The following is a 24,191-nucleotide window of genomic DNA, read 5'->3' as shown; positions in this document are numbered from 1 at the left end:
CGCAGCCGCGCCGACCGCCCCGTGGCGGAGGGGCCCGCGGGGCCGCCAGCGGAGCGCAGCCGCCTCCCGGTGGGGCCGGTGGGGCCTCAGGCTCCGGTGGTTCGGGCGGTATGGTTGGCGGCAAGATGGAGCCCGAGAACAAGTACCTGCCCGAGCTGATGGCCGAGAAGGACAGCCTGGACCCGTCCTTCACGCACGCCATGCAGCTCCTCAGCGCAGGTACCGGGGCGGGCACGGGCGGGCAGCGGGTCCCGGTGGCCGTTGTGGCTCCGGAGCGAGACGGGGTTAAAATGAGATATTTCCCTGTGTGATCGCAGCTTAATCCGCAGAGCAGCGAGTTCTGCGTGTGTTTTATTGGTGGTTTTATTGTGTTGGTTGTGGTGTGGCCTCAGCCAGGCAGAATGAAGAGAATGAAAACCCATGAGAGAAGCGTTTAATAATTGAAATAAAACGTGACGGTAATGGTAAATACGCTAATAAATAATGATAATTTTGATGGTCACAATTATAATTTTAAAAAAAATGGGGTTTTTAGGGATATTCTGTTTTTGTAGGATTTGTTTTTCAAGGTTTGGGATGGTGATATGGGTAGTAGTGTGAGATACAGGGTAGGTTTTTAATTATTTTGTGTTGAGGGAGAAACAAGCGATGCCCCGTTCGTCACCAGCCCATCCCCGAGCTCCTTCCAGTTCCTAGGGTGGCAGTCCGGGGGTGGAATGTCCCCTTGGCCCCTTCTGGTGACCTGTCCTGCTTTGGGGACAGCTCCTGTCCTTACTGACAAGGGTTAAACACCGAAATATCGGGTAACGCGATTCCCATAAAACCCCAAAAAACAGCTGTGGGGAAGAAAAGCAGCTCTGTCCTCGGCGAAATCAGGGCAGCCCTCCCACCCCTGGGGACAGAGGAGCTAAAAAAGAACCTTAAAATGGTTCTTTTGTACCGGGCGGGGATTTTTCCCTGCTGGGAGTGCCGAGCTGGGCTGGAAATGGCAGGCTTTGTTCTGAGCCCAGCCGAGCCTTCCTTCCCGGCGCTGCCCAGTCCTGGCGGCTCGGCTTGGTTCGGCCCGGCCTGGGTCGGCTCGGCCCGGCTCGGCTGGACTCGCCTGTGCCCGGCTCGGCTCGGCTCGGCTCGGCTGTGCCCGGCCCGGCTCGGCCCGGCTGTTCCCGGATCTCCCCCTGCAGCCCCGGCCCGTTCCGCTGCCAAAAACGGGAACCGGTTCAAATATTGCCAACCTCTGTGTGCTGGGAGGCTCCCAGAGCAAGGATCTGCTCAGATTTCATCACCACCGGTGATTTAAAAAATTATTTATTTCCCACCTGCAATAATATTAATAATAATAGTAATTATTATTATTATTATTATTATTATTACCACTACTACTACTATTATTATCATTATTAATTTCCACTAGTGCTTTTAAAAATTATTTATTTTTTCCTCCTGCTTTTAACATTATCATTATTAATTTCCACTTGTGCTTTTTAAAAATTTTTTTTTCCACCTGCTCTTAAAATTGTTATCCTCATCATCATAATTATTAACGTTATTATGATTTAATTTTTATTATTTTATTCTTATTTTTATTATTTTATTATTAATAATATTACTATCATTACTATTATTAATAATAGTATTGTTTATTGGTTTAATTTTTTAGTTTTTATTGGGATTTTAAATTATATTTATTGGAATATCTAAATTATTTTAATTAATTGAATCATTAAATTTTATTTTAATTGATCAGATTTTAATAATTTATTCAATAATGATTTATTTAAGAATACTTTATTTAATTCAATTATTTTTAATTAACAATTTAAAACTATTAATTGGAATTTTAAAAATTCTTTCTTTCTCCGCCTGCTCTTTTTTTAATTCTTTATTTTGCCGGGGCTTAAAAAAAGCAGAGTTTTGGTGCAGCTCTGGAGGTTTTAGGAGCTTGTTTTATGCAAGGAATAATTCTTGGGAATTGCTGTCTCTCCCATTGTGCAAACAACCCATCACAGCAGCACCTTGATCTCAATAAATGAGTTTTATAATCCGATTTTCCATCAGTTTAATGATCCTGATTAACGAAATTCTTCAGCTCTGACGCCTCCCAGGCGAAGGAAACCCGAGGAGTTTGCAAATTCCCACCCAAAAGCAGCATCCTGCAGAGCCTCCTCCACCTGAGGGTGGAACAGGCATTTAGGAGGGGTTTTTAAAAAATTAATTAATTTTTTATTAATTTAATGATTGCAGCTTCGAGAGATTTAAAACTGGAGCAGCTCCAGCCGTGGGTATTTTGAAAATCACTTTTTAATTTTTTTTTGGGAGCGTTCCCAGTCCCAGGTCAGGGTGAGCCGAGCAGGAAAGCAATGAGGAAGAATTTGAGGTAAAATGGTGGATTTAGGGAATTTTTTTTTGCCTGGATGAGCCCCAGAGTGCTCAGGATTCCTTGGAATTTCAGCTCTGTGATGCACAGAGCCAGCACAGCTCCACCAAAATGATTTCCAGAGGCAGGGATGATCCTGGCTGTCAGCAGAATTTTTATTCCAGCCTTTTTTTCCTTCCCAGGAGTGGAAGTTGCTCCGGCTGCCTGCCTCAGGGAGGGAGCCCTGCTGGAATTCTGTGTTCATTTCTTTTAAACAACATCAAGTTGTCGAAAATACTGTGGTGGTTTTATATTTTTAAAGGGGTATTTATAATTTTTTTTTGGCTTTTCTTGGGAGCAAAGGCCTGGCAGTGAAGGGATTCTTATTAATTCCATGGACTCTGGTATGGAAGTGGCTGCACTGAGGGTTCTGTTATCCTAAAGAGAAACTGAAAATTGGGATTTCTTGCATTTTCAAATATAATCCACATTTCCCTCCTGGCATTTGGGGTCTGTGTGACCTTCCTTTTCCATAGGAACAAGAAAATCCTTTTTTTTTTTCTTTTTTCCTTTGTGTTTATGCTGTGGAAAGAGCAGGGGAGGTGTGAAGTGCACAACCCTCTCTGCTTCCCTGCTTTGGGAAAAGGGAGATATCCCACCTGTGTGTCAGCCAGCTGTGGGGTTTTGGGATTTTTTTAGGAATTCTAGCCGGTTTTATTTCATGGAGAAACCACGGGAAAAGAGCTGAGCATCCCAAGGATGTGTGAGCTGTGGCATTCCAGGAGGGGTGGGAATGGGGGCAGGAAGGAGCAGCTGGAGGTGCTGGGGGACTCCCCCACGGAATTCCCTGCTGGATTCAGGCCAGATCCAGGCTGTGCATCCCTGGAATGGGGAAGGGCTGGGAATGTCCCACGGGTGGGTGGTGGCTCCTGGGAGCCAAGCAGGGATTATTGGAGAGGGCTGAGGTCGCTGGGTGAGAGGGGTCACCCTGAAGCTGGTTCCACGGGCAGTCCAGGCTCTCCTGACAGGGATTCCCTCAATTCCTGTCCTTCCAATGGATATCCTGTCCCCAAGCTGCCGCCTGGAGCTGTCCCCAGCTCTCTCAGGCTGGCTTGTTCTGGAATCATTTCACTTTGCACTTTTCAACTTCTGTTTTGTTCAGCCATGGCAATGTTCTCAACTGCTGGCACCGCCGTGGCCATTCCCAGAGCTGTGGCCATTCCCATTCCCACCTTCCCATTCCCACCTCAGTGGCCATTCCCACCTTCCCATTCCCACCTCAGTGGCCATTCCCACCTTCCCATTCTCACCTCAGTGGCCATTCCCACCTTCCCATTCCCACCTCAGTGGCCATTCCCAGAGCTGTGGCCATTCCCATTCCCACCTTCCCATTCCCACCTTCCCATTCCCACCTTCCCATTCCCACCTCAGTGGCCATTCCCAGAGCTGTGGCCATTCCCATTCCCACCTCAGTGGCCATTCCCACCTCAGTGGCCATTCCCAGAGCTGTGGCCATTCCCATTCCCACCTCAGTGGCCATTCCCAGAGCTGTGGCCATTCCCATTCCCACCTCAGTGGCCATTCCCACCTCAGTGGCCATTCCCACCTCAGTGGCCATTCCTGCTGCCGTGGCCGTTCCCGTTCCCGCTGCCATCCCAGGAGTTTGTCCCCGCTGTGCCACATCCCAAATCTCACCTTTCCCTCCCCTTCTCCTGGCAGTGCCCTCCCTTCCCAGCAGAGCTGCCTGCCCAGGAGTGCCAGGCTGGAATCCCAGGCTGGGGATGTATTTTGGGGTGGGAAACAGTGGGATTAGGATTGCCAAATTCTTGGAATCTGGCTGGGAACTGCTTCCCCTTCCCGAGAAAAACCAGCTGGGCAGCAGGGAAGGATGGAGGAGGAGGCTCTGCTTTCCTCAGAGGTGCCACCCCCAAATTCTTTGGAGTTTAGGATTTTTTTAGGGATCATTCTGCTTGATTTTCCAGGTGACATTTTCATTCTGACAAACCAATGTTCTCCCAGAGCCCAGCTGAGCTGCAGGCTGGCATTTCCATGGATTTTGATTCCTAAGGAATAGCTCAGGAGCAGCAGCTGAGCTTTCCCTGCCCCCTGGGAATCCTGCTGAGCCCATCCCTGCCCCTCAGGAATCCCTGGAAAAGCCACTCGTGCTGCCAGCTGCTGACATTCCCCGTGGCAAGCAGGGAACCTGCTCCCAAAAATCCTCTGGAGTGGGAAGCTGTGGACACCTTGGCCTTCCGGGTGTCCCACAGCTGCTCCTGGTGTCACATCCAGGGCACCGCCGCCGGGATTTTATCCTTCCGCACCTCCTTCCAGGCTCTCCTTGGGCCTGGGGCTGCCTGGAATTGCCAGAGCTTGGAATTCCCAGAGCCTGGAATTCCCAGAGTTTGACCTTCCCAGAGCCTGGAATTCCCAGAGCCTGGATTTCCCAGATCTTAGAATTCCCAAAGTTTGGAATTCCCAGAGCTTGGAATTGCTGAAGCCTGGAATTCCCAGAGCCTGGATTTCCCAGATCTTGGAATTCCCAGAGCTTGGAATTGCTGAAGCTTGGAATTCCCAGAGCCTGCTTGGAATTCCCAAAGTTTGGCATTCCCAGATCCTGGAATTCCCAGAGTTTGGCATTCCTAGAACCTGGATTTCCCAGATCTTAGGTTTCCCAAAGTTTGGAATTCCCAGAGCTTGGAATTGCTGAAGCTTGGAATTCCCAAAAGTTTGGAATTCCCAAAAGTTTGGCATTCCCAGATCCTGGAATTCCCAGAGTTTGGAATTCCCAGATCTTAGATTTCCCAAAGTTTGGAATTCCCAGAGCTTGGAATTGCTGAAGTTTGGAATTCCCAAAAGTTTGGCATTCTCAGAGCCTGGAATTCCCAGAGCTTAGAATTCCCAGAGCCTGGATTTCCCAGATCTTGGGATTCCCAAAGTTTGGAATTCCCAGAGCCTGGATTTCCCAGATCTTGGAATTCCCAAAGTTTGGCATTCCCAGATCCTGGAATTCTCAGAGCTTGGAATTCCCAAAGTTTGGATTTCCCAAAGTTTGGAATTCCCAGAGCCTGGATTTCCCAGATCTTGGAATTCCCAAAGTTTGGCATTCCCAGATCCTGGAATTCTCAGAGCTTGGAATTCCCAAAGTTTGGAATTCCCAGAGCCTGGAATTCCCAGAAGTTTGGAATTCCCAAAGTTTGGCATTCCCAGATCCTGGAATTCCCCGAGCTTGGAATCCCTCTGCTCCTTCCTCCTTACATTCTGCGTTCCCAGGCGCGGAGCTGCCGCCGCCTGGTTTGAATTCCGTTTCCTTCCCGTCACTCTCTGCGTTCCCGTGGCCTCCCAGCCAATTCCAGCTGTTCCTGCAGCTGCGGCAGCAGGCAGGGATGGATTCTGCTGCCTCTCAACTGGGATGCACTGGTCTGCAGAGCTCTCCAGGCTGCTTCCAGGAGGCAGGAAATCCCCGTGCTTAATTGCGTTTTAATCTTTGAGTTTAGCAGTAATTAATGCGCGTTTCGTTCGGTTTTACCAAGGGAGCTTGAGGGGGTTTTTGTTCTGGGGGCGTGTGTAAGGAACACTTCTTGTGAGTCTGCAGGATGCATTTTCACAGATGTTTTCAGAAATTCCATTTACAAGCCTTGGGAAGTGTATCTTTCCTTTGGAAAATGCTCAGAAATTCAATTTATGAGCCTTGGGAAGTCTCTCTTTCCTTTGGAAAATGCTCAGAAATTCAATTTATGAGCCTTGGGAAGTGTCTCTTTCCCTAGGAAAAATGTCAGAAATTCAATTTATGAGCCTTGGGAAGTGTCTTCTTCCCTAGGAATAATGTTCAGAAATTCCATTCACAAGCCTTGGGAAGTGTCTCTTTCCTTTGGAAAATGCTCAGAAATTCCATTTACAAGCCTTGGGAAGTATCTTTCCTTTGGAAAATGCTCAGAAATTCAATTTATGAGCCTTGGGAAGTGTCTTCTTCCCTAGGAAAAATGCTCAGAAATTCCATTTACAAGCCTTGGGAAGTGTCTCTTTCCCTAGGAAAAATGCTCAGAAATTCCATTTACAAGCCTTGGGAAGTGTCTCTTTCCTTTGGAAAATGCTCAGAAATTCAGTTTACAAGCCTTGGGAAGTATCTTTCCCTAGGAAAAATTCTCAAATATTCTATTTACACGTCGGGGGAAGTATCTTTCCTTTGGAAAATGCTCAGAAATTCCATTTACAAGCCTTGGGAAGTCTCTCTTTCCTTTGGAAAATGCTCAGAAATTCAATTTACAAGCCTTGGGAAGTGTCTTTTTGCCTAGGAAAAATGCTCAGAAATTCAATTTACAAGCCTTGGGTTTGTTGGTGAAATGACACAATTTGATTTTTCACCTCTCCTGATAAAGAGCCTGAAATCAGGATTTAATGGATATTTATGATGTGATTTATTATGATCAATTTGGTTTTTTTTTTTCTGTTGGACCAAAGGATGAGCAGGAATTTGGGGTTGTTAACAATGGATTGACTCCAAACTTGGGGGAACTTCTCCTGGATTTGTTGGCCTTGAAATAAAAATTGTGATTTTATTATCCCTGAAAAGGGAAATCCAGGGGGAAATGGAATTATTAACTCGGAAATGCCTGGAGAGGATTTTCCATCTCCTGTGAAATCTGAATTTCCAGCAGGTCTGGGTCTGCCAGTCCCTAATTAATTTCCCTTAATGACCTCATTCCAGCAGGTAATTGGGGCTGTCCCAGGCCACCTCACTGGGGTTTTAAAACTCATTTTTAATTCACCACAAGCAAAAAAAATCTTAATTTTGGGAGATGAAATATTTGGGGTTGTGTTGTTGAATTAAGGATTTTTGGGACTCGATTTTATGGCTGCACACCTGAGGGTTTAAAACCCACCTAGGAATGGTTTGGGTGAGAAATCTGAATTTATTTCATCAAATGAAGCTGGGAGAATTTCCTAACCCACACCACACTGGGCTAGGAAATAAAACAAATTTAAAATTTTAGTTTAAAAATTAATTTAAAAATTAAATTAAATAAGAAATTTTAAAACTGATGTTTCTATTCCAAATAATTCTATTTTAGATCCCACACCTGAGGGTTTAAAACCCACCTAGGAATGGTTTGGGTGAGAAATCTGAATTTATTTCATCAAATGAAGCTGGGAGGATTTCCTAACCCACACCACACTGGGCTAGGAAAAAAAAAATTAAATTACATAAAAATATTAAATCAAATATTTAATTAAATATTAAAAATAAATTAAAAACTGGTGTTTCTATTCCAAATAATTCTATTTTAGATCCCACACATCAGGGTTTAAAACCCACTTAACAATGGTTTGGGTGAGAAATCTGAATTTATTTAGTGAAATGAAGCTGGGAGAATTTTCTAACCCACACCACACTGGGCTAGGAAATAACAAAAAAAAAATTTAAAAATTAAATCAGATATTTAATATTAAATAATAAATTAAAAACTGGTGTTTCTATTCCTAACAATTCCATTCCAAGTCCCACCATTCCAATGCTATTTATTGGGAATATTTTCAACTTTACCAAAACTCATCTGCCTGGAGGTGTTGCCACCACTAATTAAAGGGCAGATTTTAAATAAATGTGAGTTGGGTGATAAAAAATTGCAGATTTCTGTCCCAATTTAGCAAAAATAAATTAAAATTGTATGTATTTTGGGCTGGTTTCTTTGCAGATTTAAGGGAAGGCAGAGGAATTTCCTTCTGGCATTTGTAGGGTTTTGTTCTTGTGATTCCATCTCTGATCTTATGATTCTTTAAGGAAAAGATAAAGAAGCCCTATTTTTATATTATTATTTATATTATTAATAATAATATATATAGTTTGCTTATATTTCTAATATTTATATTATTTTATATTATTGTTTATATTTTACATTATTATTTTTGGATTATTATTGATAATTCTATTATTTATATTCCTATTTATAATAATATTTTTATATTATATTTCTATTATTATATATTTTTATTATTATATATTTATTATTATATATATTTATTATTACATATTTTTTATTATTATCTATTTATTATTATTATCTATTTCTATTATTATATAATTTTCTTTTTATTTAGAAATTGAAAAAATTCAGAAGGGTGAGACAACAAAAAAGGATGAAGAAGAAAACTACCTGGATTTATTTTCCCACAAGAATATGAAACTGAAGGAACGAGTTCTGATCCCTGTCAAGCAGTACCCCAAGGTGAGGCCAGAAAAAATCACAAAATCCCAGAGATTTTCCTCTTTTCTGTGGGATTTTCTGGCTGCCAAAGCAGCAGCAGGAATTAAATCTGCTTTTTCATCCAAAATCCAAGAGATTTCTTTCGAAAAACGAGAAGTAGTTTGGGTTTTTCTCCAGGCCTGCAGGGATTTTATTTGTAATATATTGAATTTTTTGGGATATTGCAGGGTAAGTGGTGCTGCAGAGCTGGGATCGTGGCTTCTGGAGCAGCCAATTCCACGGGTGCAGCTTTCTTTGCATTTTTGTGCATTTAATTCCTTAAAGGTTTGCTGCAAAGCTGCTGCAGATGTTGGGATTGAACCACTTAATTTAGCTTGGTTTTTCATTAAAAGAAAGGTTAGAAACTTGAATTTTCCTCTTGAAACTTAAATTTTCATCTTGCAACTTGAATTTTCATCTTGCAACTTGAATTTTCCTCTTGAAACTTGAATTTTTCTTTTGAAGCTTGAATTTTCCTTTTGAAACTTGAATTTTCCTCTTGAGACTTAAATTTTCATCTTGCAACTTGAATTTTTGTCTTGAAACTTGAGTTTTTCTTTTGAAGCTTGGATTTTCCTTTTGAAGCTTGAGTTTTCCTCTTGAAATTTGAATTTTCTTTTCAAAACTTGAGTTTTCCTTTTTTAGCTTGAATTAATTTTGAATTTTCCTTTTGAAACCTGGATTTTCCTTTTGAAACTTGGATTTTCCTTTTGAAACCTGAATTTTCTTTTCAAAGCTTGAATTTTCCTCTTGAAACTTAAATTTTCCTCTTGAAACTTGAATTTTCCTCTTGAAACTTGAATTTGCCTTTTGAAGCCTGGATTTTCCTTTTGGAACTTGAGTTTTCCTCTTGAAATTTGAATTTTCTTTTCAAAACTTGAGTTTTCCTTTACCACTTAATTTCGCTTGGTTTTTCATTAAAATTTCATCTTGCAACTTGAATTTTCCTCTTGAAACTTGAATTTTTCTTTTGAAGCTTGAATTTTCCTTTTGAAACTTGAATTTTCCTCTTGAGACTTAAATTTTCATCTTGCAACTTGAATTTTTGTCTTGAAACTTGAGTTTTTCTTTTGAAGCTTGGATTTTCCTTTTGAAGCTTGAGTTTTCCTCTTGAAATTTGAATTTTCTTTTCAAAACTTGAGTTTTCCTTTTTTAGCTTGAATTAATTTTGAATTTTCCTTTTGAAACCTGGATTTTCCTTTTGAAACTTGGATTTTCCTTTTGAAACCTGAATTTTCTTTTCAAAGCTTGAATTTTCCTTTTGAAACCTGAATTTTCTTTTCAAAACTTGAATTTTTTTGTGCATTTAATTCCTTAAAGGTTTGCTGCAAAGCTGCTGCAGATGTTGGGATTGAACCACTTAATTTAGCTTGGTTTTTCATTAAAAGAAAGGTTAGAAACTTGAATTTTCCTCTTGAAACTTAAATTTTCCTCTTGAAACTTGAATTTTCCTCTTGAAACTTGAATTTGCCTTTTGAAGCCTGGATTTTCCTTTTGGAACTTGAGTTTTCCTCTTGAAATTTGAATTTTCTTTTCAAAACTTGAGTTTTCCTTTTGAAGCTTGAATTAATTTTGAATTTTGCTTTTGAAACCTGGATTTTCTTTTCAAAACTTGAATTTTTCCTTTGAAGTTTGAATTTTCCTTTTGAAGTTTGAATTTTCCTTCTGAAACCTGGATTTTCCTTTTGAAACCTGAATTTTTCTTTTGAAACCTGAATTTTCTTTTCAAAACTTTAATTTTTCCTTTGAAGTTTGAATTTTACTTTTGAAACCTGGATTTTCCTTTTGAAACTTGGATTTTCCTTTCAAAACTTAAATCTTCTCTTCAAATCTTAAATTCTCCTTTCAAACCTTAAATTTCCCTATACATTTTTTGCTTAAACGAGGAAAAAATTAAATGTGATTTTTATTTTTTTTAAATCAACTGACACAACATTAAAAAAAAAAAAAAATTATTGACATTTTTGAGCTCTGGAGCTGATTTATTTTGGTTTTTTTTTCCTTAATTTCCAGTTCAACTTCGTTGGGAAGATTTTGGGACCCCAAGGCAACACCATTAAGAGACTTCAGGAAGAAACTGGTGCTAAAATCTCTGTACTGGGGAAAGGTTCCATGAGGGACAAAGCCAAGGTAAGGGAGAACAAAATCCCATTTAAGGGTGACAATTAGCAGCTCTCCAAGCATTTTATTAAAAATTAAACAAGAAAAATCTTTAATTAAATATGAATTTAAAAGCTGATAAAATAAGGATTATTCTCCTGAAGGGACATTCACTAAAGGGATATTTTTCCTCTCTGTAAAAAGTTAAAAATCTCTTTTTTTAGCTGCTCTAAAATATTTAAATTCTTCTGGTTCAGTGGAAATGTTGGAGCAATGTGTGCCTGATAATTTTTGGGCACAAAAAATTTGAATAATTTTGAATGACAAAGTACCAGGAGGGGTTTTTAAACAGCAAAAAAATATGAAAAGAATATGAAAAATATTCTTTTTATTTCTTCTTGCTTATTTTGGGCAGAGCTGTAGCTTAATTCTGATTTTACTTGAGCAGCACAAAAGGTTTTATACTTTCAGCTTCTTTGGAACTTCTTAAATAACTGCAAAACAGCCTGAGAAACAGAAATGTCTTCAAGATATCTTAAAAAAAAAATTGTACACACGGGTGTACAGAACCATGGAAGCTTCCTGTAAAATTGAAAAATTCTTTACAAATTCCATTTTTTATCATTCTGCTGGGTTTTTTCTGCAGGAGGGAGAGCTCTGCAAAGGGGGGGGGGGGGGGGGGGGGGGGAATCCCAACTAAAAATAAAATCAAAATAAAATTAAAATAAAATAAAAACAAAATTAAAATTAAATAAAAGTACAATAATTCTGTTGGGCCTTTTAGCAGGAGGAGGAGCTCTACAAAGGGGGAAATCCCAAATAAAAATTAAAATAAAAATAAAATAAACTAATTCTGCTGGGGTTTTTGCAGGAGGAGGAGCTCTGTAAAGAGGGGGATCCCAAATAAAAATAAAATTTTAAAAATATTAAAATTAAAATGAAAATAAAATAATTCTGCTGGGCCTTTTAGCAGGAGGTGGAAATCCCAAATAAAAATTAAAATAAAAATAAAATAAACTAATTCTGCTGGGGTTTTTGCAGGAGGAGGAGCTCTGTAAAGAGGGGGATCCCAAATAAAAATTAAAATAAAATAAAATAATTCTATGGGTTTTTTCAGGAGGAGGAGCTGCGCAAAAGGGAGATCCCAAATAAAAATTAAAATAAAATAAACTAAAATAATTCTGTGGGTTTTCTGCCAGGAGGAGGAGCTCTGCAAAGGGGGGTATCCCAAATGAAAATTAAAATAAGATAAAATAAAATAATTCTGGGTTTTCTGCAGGAGGAGGAGCTGCGCAAGGGCGGGGATGCCAAATAAAAATTAAAATAAAATAAAATAATTGTTTTTTTTCCAGGAGGAGGAGCTCTGCAAAGGGGGGTATCCCAAATAAAAATTAAAATAAAATAAAATTAAATAATTGTTTTTTTCAGGAGGAGGAGCTGCGCAAGGGCGGGGATCCCAAATAAAAATTAAAATAAAATAAAATAAAATAATTGGTTTTTTTCCAGGAGGAGGAGATGCGCAAGGGCGGGGATCCCAAATAAAAATTAAAATAAAATAAAATAATTCTATGGGTTTTTTCAGGAGGAGGAGCTGCGCAAAAGGGAGTATCCCAAATAAAAATTAAAATAAAATAAACTAAAATAATTCTGTGGGTTTTCTGCAGGAGGAGGAGCTCTGCAAAGGGGGGTATCCCAAATGAAAATTAAAATAAGATAAAATAAAATAATTCTGGGTTTTCTGCAGGAGGAGGAGCTGTGCAAGGGCGGGGATCCCAAATAAAAAATAAAAAATAAAAAAAAATAAAATAAAATAAAATAAAATAAAATAAAATATAAATATAAATATTGTTTTTTTTCCAGGAGGAGGAGCTGCGCAAGGGCAGGGATCCCAAATAAAAATTAAAATAAAATAAAATAAAATAATTGGGTTTTTTTCAGGAGGAGGAGCTGCGCAAGGGCGGCGATCCCAAATAAAAATTAAAATAAATTAAATTAAAATAAAATAAACTAAAATAATTGTTTTTTTCCAGGAGGAGGAGCTGCGCAAGGGTGGGGATCCCAAATAAAAATTAAAATAAATTAAATTAAAATAAAATAAAATAAAATAATTGTTTTTTTCCAGGAGGAGGAGCTGCGCAAGGGCGGCGATCCCAAGTACGCGCACCTCAACATGGACCTGCACGTTTTCATCGAGGTCTTCGGGCCCCCCTGCGAGGCCTACGCCCTCATGGCCCACGCCATGGAGGAGGTCAAGAAATTCCTGGTCCCTGTGAGTTCCCTGCTCCTTGAAGGAGTCTCTCCCGAAATTAAAATTCAAATGAAAATTGGTTCCTAAATTAGGGAAAGAAACGGGGAAGTTCAGACATCCGGTGGGAGATCAGCACTGGGATCTGCAGGAGGCTCTGGGATGGTGCTGGGATCTCTGGGATGGTTCTGGAATCTCCAGGGAGCTCTGGGATGGTGCTGGCATCTCTGGGATGGTTCTGGGATCTCCAAGGAGCTCTGAGATGGTTTTGGGATCTCCAGGGAGCTCTGGGATGGTTCTGGAATCACTGGGATGGTTTTGGGATCTCCAGGGAGCTCTGGGATGGTGCTGGCATCTCTGGGATGGTTCTGGGATCTCCAAGGAGCTCTGAGATGGTTTTGGGATCTCCAGGGAGCTCTGGGACGGTGCTGGGATCTCCAGGAGGTTCTGGGATGGTTCAGGAATCACTGGGATGGTTTTGGGATCTCCAGGGAGCTCTGGGGTGACTGAGGAATCACTGGGATGGTTTTGGGATCTTCCAGGGGGCACTGGGATGGTTTTGGGATCTCCAGTAATCACTGGGATGGTGCTGGGATCTCCAGGGAGCTCTGGGACGGTGCTGGGATCTCCAGGAGGTTCTGGGATGGTTCAGGAATCACTGGGATGGTTTTGGGATCTCCAGTAATCACTGGGATGGTGCTGGGATCTCCAGGGAGCTCTGGGACGGTGCTGGGATCTCCAGGAGGTTCTGGGATGGTTCAGGATCACTGGGATGGAATCACTGGGATGGTTTTGGGATCTCCAGTAATCACTGGGATGGTGCTAATCACTGGGATGGTGCTGGGATCTCCAGGGAGCTCTGGGACGGTGCTGGGATCTCCGGGAGGTTCTGGGATGGTTCATGAATCACTGGGATGGTTTTGGGATCTTCCAGGGGGCACTGGGATGGTTTTGGGATCTCCAGGAAGCTCTGGGGTGACTCAGGAATCACTGGGGTCCTTCTGGAATCTCCAGGGAGCTCTGGGATGGTTTGGGGAGCTCCAGGGAGCCCTGGGATGGCTCTGGGTGATCTCCTCTGGCCCTTTAGTCCCCAAGGAAGGATCTGCAAGGACCTGCCAGGCACAGTCTGCATCCTTCAGGATTTGAAAAGCCAGCCTGGCTTTGGAAGGGGCCCTTTGGGGTGGGAACACTGCAGGGTTCCCTCCTGTGGGCTCACTGCCCTGTAGACAGGAGCTGTGGGCTCAGACCTGCCTGGGCTCTCCCCCACGGATCCTCCTGGCATCCCTGGCATTGTGGGAACATCTCCTGGAGGTGCAGGGCTGGGATCTTGGAGAAAGCTGCAGAAAAACCAGATTTTATTGAGGTCCATGCAGTCATTTCATCCCAGCGCAGCAGCCTGTGACGTCCCAGAGCTGTTCTCTGGAGCTGACCCTTTATATCCTTATTGATCCTTATTTTTATCCTTATTTCTGTCCTTCCTGCAGGACATGATGGATGATATCTGCCAGGAGCAGTTCCTGGAGCTCTCCTATCTCAACGGGGTCCCGGAGCCCAACCGCGGCCGAGGCGTCCCCGGGAGGGGCCAGGGGGCAGCCCCACCTCCCCCTCCCCCTGTGCCAAGGTATTCCCAAAAATCCCAGCCCTGGCAATGCTGCCTTTCACCCACAGCTGAGCTCTCAGAGGGGTTAAGCTGCTGCTTGGCTAGACCTGGCTTGGGGGATTCTGGCTCCGTGTTTGGGGCGTCATCCGACCCGGGGGGGTTTGGGATGGGTTTAAACAATGGTTTCATGACTGGTTTTATAAATGGTTTCATAAATAGTTCCATGAACATCTCAGAAACGGGCCTGGCTGGTGATGGATGTGCTGTAACCCCTCAGCATTCTCAGTTTGAAATGTGTTGTGTGTGCTGTAACCCCTCAGCATTCTCAGTCTGAAATTCCCATCCTCTCAGTTTGAATTCCCACCTCTGGGCTGGCATCTTTCTGGCAAAGCTTGGGGATAAATCGGCACTAAAACTGTTGCCTCACTCCCTGATCCATGGGCTGGTGCTTTTCCTGCTGCCTGCAGTGTCCCTGCCCATGTCCTCAGTGGTCCTGAGGGATCTGGGGTGATCCAGGTGGGTGGGAGGGTCCTTTGGAGTGAAATTCCCTGCCCAAAGTTGTGTATCAGATTTATTTCTTTGTTTACAGCTATTTTATCCTCACAAACCCTGAGCCTGACTCTAGATCTGCTCAAGAATTGGATTTAAGTGTCACGAGGAGCCTCTCCTTGGCTCTGTGAGCCAGTTTGACTCCGTAGGCAAAGCTTAGCTAATCTGAATTGTGTACAGCTCCCAGCTTAGGCTGGGCTGAATCCAGGGAGCTCTGGGATGGTTTGGGGAGCTCCAGGGAGCCCTGGGATGGCTCTGGGTGATCTCCTCTGGCCCTTTAGTCCCCAAGGAAGGATCTGCAAGGACCTGCCAGGCACAGTCTGCATCCTTCAGGATTTGAAAAGCCAGCCTGGCTTTGGAAGGGGCCCTTTGGGGTGGGAACACTGCAGGGTTCCCTCCTGTGGGCTCACTGCCCTGTAGACAGGAGCTGTGGGCTCAGACCTGCCTGGGCTCTCCCCCACGGATCCTCCTGGCATCCCTGGCATTGTGGGAACATCTCCTGGAGGTGCAGGGCTGGGATCTTGGAGAAAGCTGCAGAAAAACCAGATTTTATTGAGGTCCATGCAGTCATTTCATCCCAGCGCAGCAGCCTGTGACGTCCCAGAGCTGTTCTCTGGAGCTGACCCTTTATATCCTTATTGATCCTTATTTTTATCCTTATTTCTGTCCTTCCTGCAGGACATGATGGATGATATCTGCCAGGAGCAGTTCCTGGAGCTCTCCTATCTCAACGGGGTCCCGGAGCCCAACCGCGGCCGAGGCGTCCCCGGGAGGGGCCGGGGGGCAGCCCCACCTCCCCCTCCCCCTGTGCCAAGGTATTCCCAAAAATCCCAGCCCTGGCAATGCTGCCTTTCACCCACAGCTGAGCTCTCAGAGGGGTTAAGCTGCTGCTTGGCTAGACCTGGCTTGGGGGATTCTGGCTCCGTGTTTGGGGCGTCATCCGACCCGGGGGGGTTTGGGATGGGTTTAAACAATGGTTTCATGACTGGTTTTATAAATGGTTTCATAAATAGTTCCATGAACATCTCAGAAACGGGCCTGGCTGGTGATGGATGTGCTGTAACCCCTCAGCATTCTCAGTCTGAAATTCCCATCCTCTCTGCTTGAATTCCCACCTCTGGGCTGGCATCTTTCTGGCAAAGCTTGGGGATAAATCGGCACTAAAACTGTTGCCTCACTCCCTGATCCATGGGCTGGTGCTTTTCCTGCTGCCTGCAGTGTCCCTGCCCATGTCCTCAGTGGTCCTGAGGGATCTGGGGTGATCCAGGTGGGTGGGAGGGTCCTTTGGAGTGAAATTCCCTGCCCAAAGTTGTGTATCAGATTTATTTCTTTGTTTACAGCTATTTTATCCTCACAAACCCTGAGCCTGACTCTAGATCTGCTCAAGAATTGGATTTAAGTGTCACGAGGAGCCTCTCCTTGGCTCTGTGAGCCAGTTTGACTCCGTAGGCAAAGCTTAGCTAATCTGAATTGTGTACAGCTCCCAGCTTAGGCTGGGCTGAACCAAAATTTGGTGATTTAACCCCAAAGGGCAACCAAGCCTCACTCTCACTCCCTCCCCACTCATGGGATGGGGAGATTTGAAAGGGTAAAAGTGAGGGAATGAATGGGCTGGGATAAAGTTCAGCAGGAAAAGCAAAGCAAACCAAGGAATTCATTCTGCATTCCAAAGGTGCCCCTCTGCTTATTTCAGCTTTTCACCCAAAGCAGCAGAATTCTCCCCCAGAGGAGGGTTCAGTGCCCCTCCCAGCACAACCATTCTCATTTCTGTGCCAATCCACAATTCCCAGCTCTGCTATTTTTTTGTCACTACTGACAGTCCCCGTCCTGGGGCTCCCCAGAGCAGCAGCTCCTGACTGTCGCAGACATATTTTATGAAAAATCCTTTTGTCAGGATCTTTTCTGCTGAGAAGCCAGGATGCTTCATCTTCTCCATGTTTTGCTGCTTTGGAATGTGATTTGGGGAATTGTTTAGCCAGCATGTGAAATTGTTTTTATTTGATGACCAAAATTTGCCAGCCACCTGTGTCGGGGCTGTGAGCAATCACAATATTTTGTTATTCATTCATTTCTTTTCTTTTCCAACCTTCTGATGGATCCTTTCTCTCTTCTTTTTAGTATAGTTTTAGTACAACATTTTAATATCATATAGTATAATGTGATATAATATGATATTGATATATGATATATATAGTATGATATGATATATATGATATCATATAGTATAATATATTTCAATACATATTATATGATATAATATAATAGGATACAATATGATACAATATAATGCAATATTATAAATATAATATTATAGTGATTGATAGGATATAATATGATACAATCTAAAGCAATATAACATAATTATACATATTATAATTATATATAATATATAACATAATATATAATTAGTATAATATAACGTTACATAATATAGCATAATATAATGCAGTAAAGTTTAATATAATATAATATATATAATGTAATATAGCATAATGTAATATAACATTACATAATATAACTTTACATAATATAACATAACATAGTAAATAATAATATAGTATTAACATAACATAGTAAATAATAATGTAGTATTAAGTATAATATAATATAACATAGTATAATATAATATAGTAAATTTAGTGTAGTATGATATGATATAATATAATATGATATGATATTATGCATAATATAATATATGGTGTAATATAATATATGATGTAATATGATATGATATAATTTAATATTATACATAATATGATACATAATATTGTATATGATGTAATACGATATAATATAATATGATACATAATATGATATATAGTATAATATGATATATAATATAATATGATACAGTATAATATGATACATAATATAGTATATGATGTAATATGATATAGTATACTATGATACATAATATAGTATATGATGTAATACGATATAATATAATATGATACATAATATAATCTATGATATAATATGGTGTAGTATAATATGACAGATAACACGTGATATCATACACCCACCTGTGAGCCATGGAGTGGGGTCTGTGCCCCCCTGGCCCCCCGAGGCCAGCCCCTGACAGCGCTGTCTGTGTCCCCCCCCAGGGGCCGCGGGGTCGGGCCGCCCCCTCCTCCTCCTCCCCCGCGGGGGGCGCTGGTGCGGGGGGCCGCGGTGCGCGGGGCCATGGCGCGGGGGGCCGCGCTGGCCCGGGGGGTGCCCCCTCCCCCGGCCGTGCGGGGCGCCCCTGCCCCCCGGGCGCGGGCAGCTGGCATCCAGAGGATACCCCTGCCCCCGCCGCCCGTGCCGGAGAGCTACGAGGAATACGTGAGTGATGGGGTCACCAGGGATCGTTGGGATGGGGCTGGGGTCACCAGGAGTCAGTGGGATGGGGCTGGGGCTGGGATCACCAGGGATCAGTGGGATGGTAGGGATCAGTGGGATCACGAGGGATCCCTGGGAATGGTGTTGGGATCACCAGGGATCAGTGGGATGGGAGTGGGATGGGGCCATGGAGTGGGGTCGTCAGTGGGATGGTAGGGATCAGTGGGATCACGAGGGATCCCTGGGAATGGTGTTGGGATCACCAGGGATCAGTGGGATGGGGCTGGGATCACCAAGGACTGCTGGGAATGGTGTTGGGATCCCACTGACTCCTGATTCTGGGATCACCAGGGTCACCTGGGATGGTGCTGGGATCACCAAGGACTGCTTGGAAAGGTGCTGGGGTCACCAGGGATCAGTGGGATGGTGATGGGGCTGGGATCACCAGGGATCAGTGGGATGGGGTTGGAATCACCAAGGACTCCTTGGAAAGGTGCTGGGATCACCAGAGCCTTTGGGATGGTTCTGGGATCACCAGAGCCTTTGGGATGGTTCTGGGATCACCAGAGCCTTTGGGATGGTGCTGAGATCACCAGGGATCATGGGCATGGTGCTGGGATCATCACAAATACTGATACACCTGAAATTTTGGTGTTTTTTCTAAACAAAATGGGTGGTTTTTCACTGAAAAATTCAGAGGTTGGGGGTTGTAAATGTGTTGTTTGGATGAGACAGAACTATGGAATATCCTGAGCTGGCAGGAATCCCCTGGGATCATCCAGCCCAGCTCCTGGCCCTGCACACACCCCAAAATCCCACCCTGTGCATCCCTGGGAGCATTATCCTGCAGCTCCGGGGAGCCTGTCCAGTGCCCAGCACCCTCTGGAGATAAAACCTTTCCCTGATAACAATCCCAGCTCTCCTGGCACACGGATTTATCCCTGGACATGGAACAATTCCTAAATACGAGCGTGGCTCGCCCCTGCCGGCCCCGGGGCTCCCTCTGTGCTGTGCCTGAGCCCTTTCCCTGTGGCAGGCCAGGATTTCCAGGCTCTGCCATCTGCTGTGGGTTGGATTTGGTTCCTTTTTGGCCCTTTTGTGACACTTTTTTGTCCCCATCCCCGCAGGGCTACGACGACACGTACGCAGAGCAGAGCTACGAGGGCTACGAGGGCTACTACAGCCAGGGCCAAGGGTGAGTGGGATTCCCTCTTCCCAAAGGAATGCTGCATGGCCTTTTCCCCCTTTTTTCCCTTTTTAAATCCCATTTGAAGCCAATGGAAACATTCCTGAGCTCTGCTGGAATCCAGGACTAGGAGCATCTTCTCTTTTCCTGGTTTTTTGTGGCAGCGTGGGAATGGGATTTCCCTGTGTGTAACCACCTCGTTGCTTTTGCAGGGAGACAGAGTATTATGATTATGGACATGGGGAGGCACAGGAAACCTATGAAGCTTATGGTATGTCTGGGAATTCTGGGGTAAGGAAGGGGTTGGGAATTGCTTGTGGTCAGTTTTGCTGGTTTCCAATGTCTGGATAAAAAACTGAGGAGAACCTCGTGGTGTTTTTATTTAGGTCTGAACAACCTCTCTGTGGGTTTAGGTTGGTCTCAATGGTGATGCTTTTAAAAAAATCCATTTTTTATCTCTGGGAATGTTTTAATTTCCTTGTAGCTTTAGAATATTTCAGGAGGTCTGGGTTCCACCCACAGCAGTTGTGCTGCAGTCTGGTTTTTATGGGCTGGGTTTTATATGGTTCCATCTGCTTCCTTTATCCTCACAAACGCTGAGCCTGACTCTGGGCTGTAAATCTGCTCAAAAACTGGATTTAAGTGTCATGAGGAGCCTCTCCTTGGCTCTGTGGAGCCAGTTTGACTCAGTAGGCAAAGCTTAGCTAATCTGAATTATGTACAACTCCCAATTTAGGCTGGGCTGAGCCAAAATTTGGTGATTTAACCCCAAAGGGCAACCACACCCCAATTTCACTCCCCACCCATGGGACAGGGAGAGAACTGCGAGGGTAAAAGTGAGGGAATGAATGGGCTGGGATAAAGTTCAGCAGGAAAAGCAAAGTAAACCAAGGAATTCACTCCCTGCTTCCTTGGGAAGACATTCCAGAGGTCCCTCCCTGCCTCCTGCTGCCCTCAGCTGTGGCTGCATTTATTTTTGAAGGCAGTTCCCATGGCCAGGCTTGGAATGGCATCTGGCTGTGGCAATGAGAAGGAATCATTGTCCCCTGTCCCCAGAGCAGCCTGTGCTGGGCCAGGGTTCATTTTCCTCCCCAGGGCTGCTCTGGGACTGACTCTGGATTTGTGCTGAGCCAGAGGAGTTTTGTTGTTGCTGGGCAGGGCTTAGACAAATTCCCAAAGCTCTCCTTAAAGGTGTGGAATTCCATGTGGCTGGAACAGTCCCTTCCGCAGCTGAGTGAGTGCAGGTGGTGACATTCCTGACCAGCTGGAGATCCCTGGAAGCTGGGAATTCATGTCCTGGCAGAATTAGGGAAGCAGAGTTGTTGTCTCCTGCTCACCCTGTTCCAGGCTTAAATCCAAATCCAGGAGCCTTGGGGTGTTCCCTGCTCCAGGTTTAATCCCAAACCCAGGAGCCTTGGGGTGTTCCCTGCTCCAGGTTTAATCCCAAACCCAGGAGCATTGAGGCATTCCCTGCTCCAGGTTTAACCCCAAACCCAGGAGCATTGAGGCATTCCCTGCTCCAGGTTTAACCCCAAACCCAGGAGCATTGAGGCATTCCCTGCTCCAGGTTTAATCCCAAACCCAGGAGCATTGAGGCATTCTCTACTCCGGTTTAACCCCAAACCCAGGAGCCTCAGGGTCTTCCCTGCTCCAGGACTGATCCCAAACCCAGGAGCTCAGGACTTTCTCTGCTCCAGGTCTGACCCCAAACCCAGGAGCCCTCAGGGTGTTCCTGCTCCAGGTTTAATCCCAAACCCAGGAGCCCTCAGGTTATTCCCTGTGGCATTCTCTACTCCAGGTTTAACCCCAAACCCAGGAGCCCTCAGGGCTTTCCCTGCTCCAGGTTTAACCCCAAACCAGGAGCCTGCCAGGATGTTTCCATCCAGCTGCTCCCAGGAGCTGCTGGCTGTTCCCTGGGTTTGCTGAGCCCGTGTCACCCTGAGCACAAAGAGCTTTTTGTGCCTCCTGCTCCCTCAGAGCCCACAGTGCCCCTTGGACACTTGGCTCGGTTAATCTGATCTGTTTATCCACTGTTTTTTTTATTCCCTCTGGTCTCTGCTTCCCTGAGAACAGAATTAGAGGATAAATCCCCAAGGTGGGCTGGGGGTGGGTGGAGGGAAGGTTTGGGGAGGCTGGGTTTCAGATCTGGCAGGGACAGCTCACAGGGGTGGCTATCACAAGCAAACTCTGCTTTTTTCATGGAATTCTGGAGTGGTTTGGGGTGAAAAGGGCCTTAAAGGTCCTTTAAATCATCCCCTGCCGTGGCCACCCTCCAGTGGCCCAGCAGGGTTGGGGTGTGCTGTGTCCTGGTACGGTGCAGCGCTGGCAGCTGGAGCTGGCTGCTCCCAAGGGCTGCTGTGGAGCTGGTTTTGGGGAGCAGGAGCTGGTTTTGGGGAGCAGGAGCTGGTTTTGGGGAGCAGGAGCTGGTTTTGGGGAGCAGGAGCTGGTTTTGGGGAGCAGGAGCTGGTTTTGGGGAGCAGGAGCTGGTTTTGGGGAGCAGGAGCTGGTTTTGGGGAGCAGGAGCTGGTTTTTGGGGATCAGGAGCTGTTGTTTTTTGGGATCAGGAGCTGTTTATGGGGATCAGGAGCTGGTTTTGGGGAGCAGGAGCTGGTTTTGGGGATCAGGAGCTGGTTTTTGGGGATCAGGAGCTGTTGTTTTTTGGGATCAGGAGCTGTTTATGGGGATCAGGAGCTGGTTTTGGGGAGCAGGAGCTGGTTTTGGGGAGCAGGAGCTGGTTTTGGGGAGCAGGAGCTGGTTTTAGCTGTTTTTGGGGGATCAGCACCTGTTTTGGGGAGCTGTTTTTGGGGATCAGGACCTGTTTTTGGGATATCAGTACCTGTTTTGAGGAGCTGTTTTTGGGGGATCAGGACCTGTTTTTGGGGATCAGGACCTGTTTTGAGGAGCTGTTTTTGGGGATCAGTACCTGTTTTTAGCAGCTGTTTTTGGGGATCAGCACCTGTTTTGGGGAGCTGTTTTTGGGGATCAGGACCTGTTTTTGGGATATCAGTACCTGTTTTGGGGAGCTGTTTTTGGGATATCAGCACCTATTTTGAGCAGCTCCTTTGAGCACCTCTTCTGCCCATCCCATCCCACACTCCACCACCTCCCAGCCCATCTTCATCCCCATCCCTCCCCTCCTCCCTCCTCCCATTCCTGACTTTTTCTCCTTTTCCCCACAGGCCAAGATGACTGGAATGGAACCCGGCCCTCCCTGAAGGCCCCCTCAGCCCGGCCAGTCAAGGGGGGCTACAGAGAGCACCCCTACGGCCGCTACTAACCCCAAAAATGGGGCAAAAATCCCAATTTAGGAGCAAACACTTGTTACTGGTTCTTGTATCTCCCGGGATTCCCGTTGCTTTACCCACAGCAGACAAGTAATTGTCTCCCTGTTTTTCTTCCTGGCCCTTTTTTTCCTTCCCACTCCATCCTCACCTTGCATTTTGGCTTCTGTATGTAGTGATTTCTTGAGATAAATTTAAATAGATTTAGAGGGGGAAAAACTTTTTAATTTTTATTATTTTTATTTTTTTTTTCCTTCGGTGTGTAGATGGCTTTTCTTTCTTTGTCGTTTTAGGTAAAAAAAAAAAAAAACCAACTAAAAAGCAAGTTAAAAAAAATGTTAGTTTCCAAAAGTGACATGCTTTGCTTAGTTCTGAAATTAAGGTTTTGTTAAAACTTTTAAAGTTTGTTTTAAAGGAACCCATAAAGGTTGTAGTTGCAGAATCCCAAAGTAGGCTACATTTCAAAATTCAGGGTTATTTTTTAAGAATTAAAATCTTAATGTAACAGTAGTGGCTGCCACCATTTAAAAAAAGCAAAAACAAAAAAATAACTTCAGATGCCAAACCTTTAAAAGGACATTGCTGGTGAATCTTGAAGTTTAAATTTTAACCCAAAGGATCCTCCAAACAAATTAAATAGCGTTTTTTAAAGAGAATTGACTTAAAAGGAAAAATTAGGTTGGTAAAAAAATTGACTTTTCTTATGTGGATTTTGAAATCTAGCCCCCCGTGCAGTGTTGAGATATGCTTGGGAATATTTTTCCTGTGGAAAGGGGTTTTAGTTGAACTCTAAATGAGCAAATTTTAGGGGAAAAAAACCAAAACATGGCTCTAATTGCCCAGTGTTTGATAGAAAGAATATTCCATGGGTAGGCCTGTAAAATTCTGATTTTTTGTAGCCCTTTGGGGCAGAAAATCTGATGAAAACTTCAACCTCACCCCAAAAAAAATCTCAATTTCAAGCAGTCCCAGCCACTTGTTCAAGTGTATCTCAGCACGAGCTTTGCATAAAAAGGGACACTGCAGCTGTAAAAAAAAAAACAAACCAAAATTTAAAAAAAAAACCAGACAAAAAACAATCCCAAATTTCACTTTGTACATAAGATAAAGTCCTAATTGGATTTGTTACACTGTCCTCCCACTCTGTTCTGGAAGAGAAAAATGCTACATTTTGTGTAAAGTCTGCCTAACTAGGTAGCTCAAAACGTGTCAAAATGTCTGTCTCAATCTGTCAATAAAGTTTAGTCCTTTTTTAATCAAAGTAAATGTGATGAATTGTCATTTGTTTTTGGAGGTTTTTTTTGTTTTGTTTCA

At 44.0% G+C, this 24,191-nt stretch overlaps 2 protein-coding genes across 4 annotated transcripts in view; both read left to right on the top strand.

Annotated features, from left to right (window-relative positions):
• Positions 1–5: 5 nt before the first annotated feature.
• KHDRBS1 (KH RNA binding domain containing, signal transduction associated 1) lies at positions 6–24,138 on the top strand. Of its 2 annotated transcripts, XM_041417656.1 has the most exons (9): positions 6–219; positions 8,450–8,577; positions 10,609–10,725; positions 12,818–12,964; positions 15,768–15,904; positions 18,194–18,413; positions 19,538–19,605; positions 19,809–19,867; positions 22,776–24,138. In XM_041417656.1, the coding sequence occupies exons 1-9, from the start codon at positions 111–113 to the stop codon at positions 22,871–22,873; spliced, it is 1,083 nt and encodes a 360-aa protein (XP_041273590.1). In that variant the 5' UTR covers positions 6–110; the 3' UTR covers positions 22,874–24,138. The 2 variants fall into 2 exon arrangements, with proteins under 2 accessions (XP_041273590.1, XP_041273589.1); XM_041417655.1 differs by lacking the exons at positions 15,768–15,904; positions 18,194–18,413; positions 19,538–19,605; positions 19,809–19,867; positions 22,776–24,138 and adding an exon at positions 14,425–15,255.
• TMEM39B (transmembrane protein 39B) overlaps positions 22,896–24,191 on the top strand; it is a 16,592-nt gene continuing 15,296 nt past the window's right edge. Inside the window, exon 1 of one of the 2 annotated variants that reach the window (XM_041417651.1) lies at positions 22,896–22,970. The gene's annotated coding sequence lies outside the window, so the exon portion shown is untranslated. The remainder of the gene's footprint in view (positions 22,971–24,191) is intronic. The other variant, XM_041417649.1, reaches the window with a different exon arrangement.

The sequence above is a fragment of the Onychostruthus taczanowskii genome, unplaced genomic scaffold, assembly GCF_017590055.1.
Source record: "Onychostruthus taczanowskii isolate IOZ18803 unplaced genomic scaffold, ASM1759005v1 scaffold56, whole genome shotgun sequence".
Classification (NCBI taxonomy): domain Eukaryota; kingdom Metazoa; phylum Chordata; class Aves; order Passeriformes; family Passeridae; genus Onychostruthus; species Onychostruthus taczanowskii.
The sequence above is the reverse complement of the archived record's forward strand: the minus strand, read 5'-3'. Positions and strand labels throughout refer to the sequence as shown.

Bases quoted from the DNA above. Each gene is read 5' to 3' on its own strand.
- KHDRBS1 (XM_041417656.1), top strand. From the start codon at position 111: ATGGTTGGCGGCAAGATGGAGCCCGAGAACAAGTACCTGCCCGAGCTG. The intron at 10,726-12,817 runs GTAAGGGAGAAC...GTTTTTTTCCAG, and splicing joins CCATGAGGGACAAAGCCAAG to GAGGAGGAGCTGCGCAAGGG. The intron at 19,868-22,775 runs GTATGTCTGGGA...TTTTCCCCACAG, and splicing joins GGAAACCTATGAAGCTTATG to GCCAAGATGACTGGAATGGA.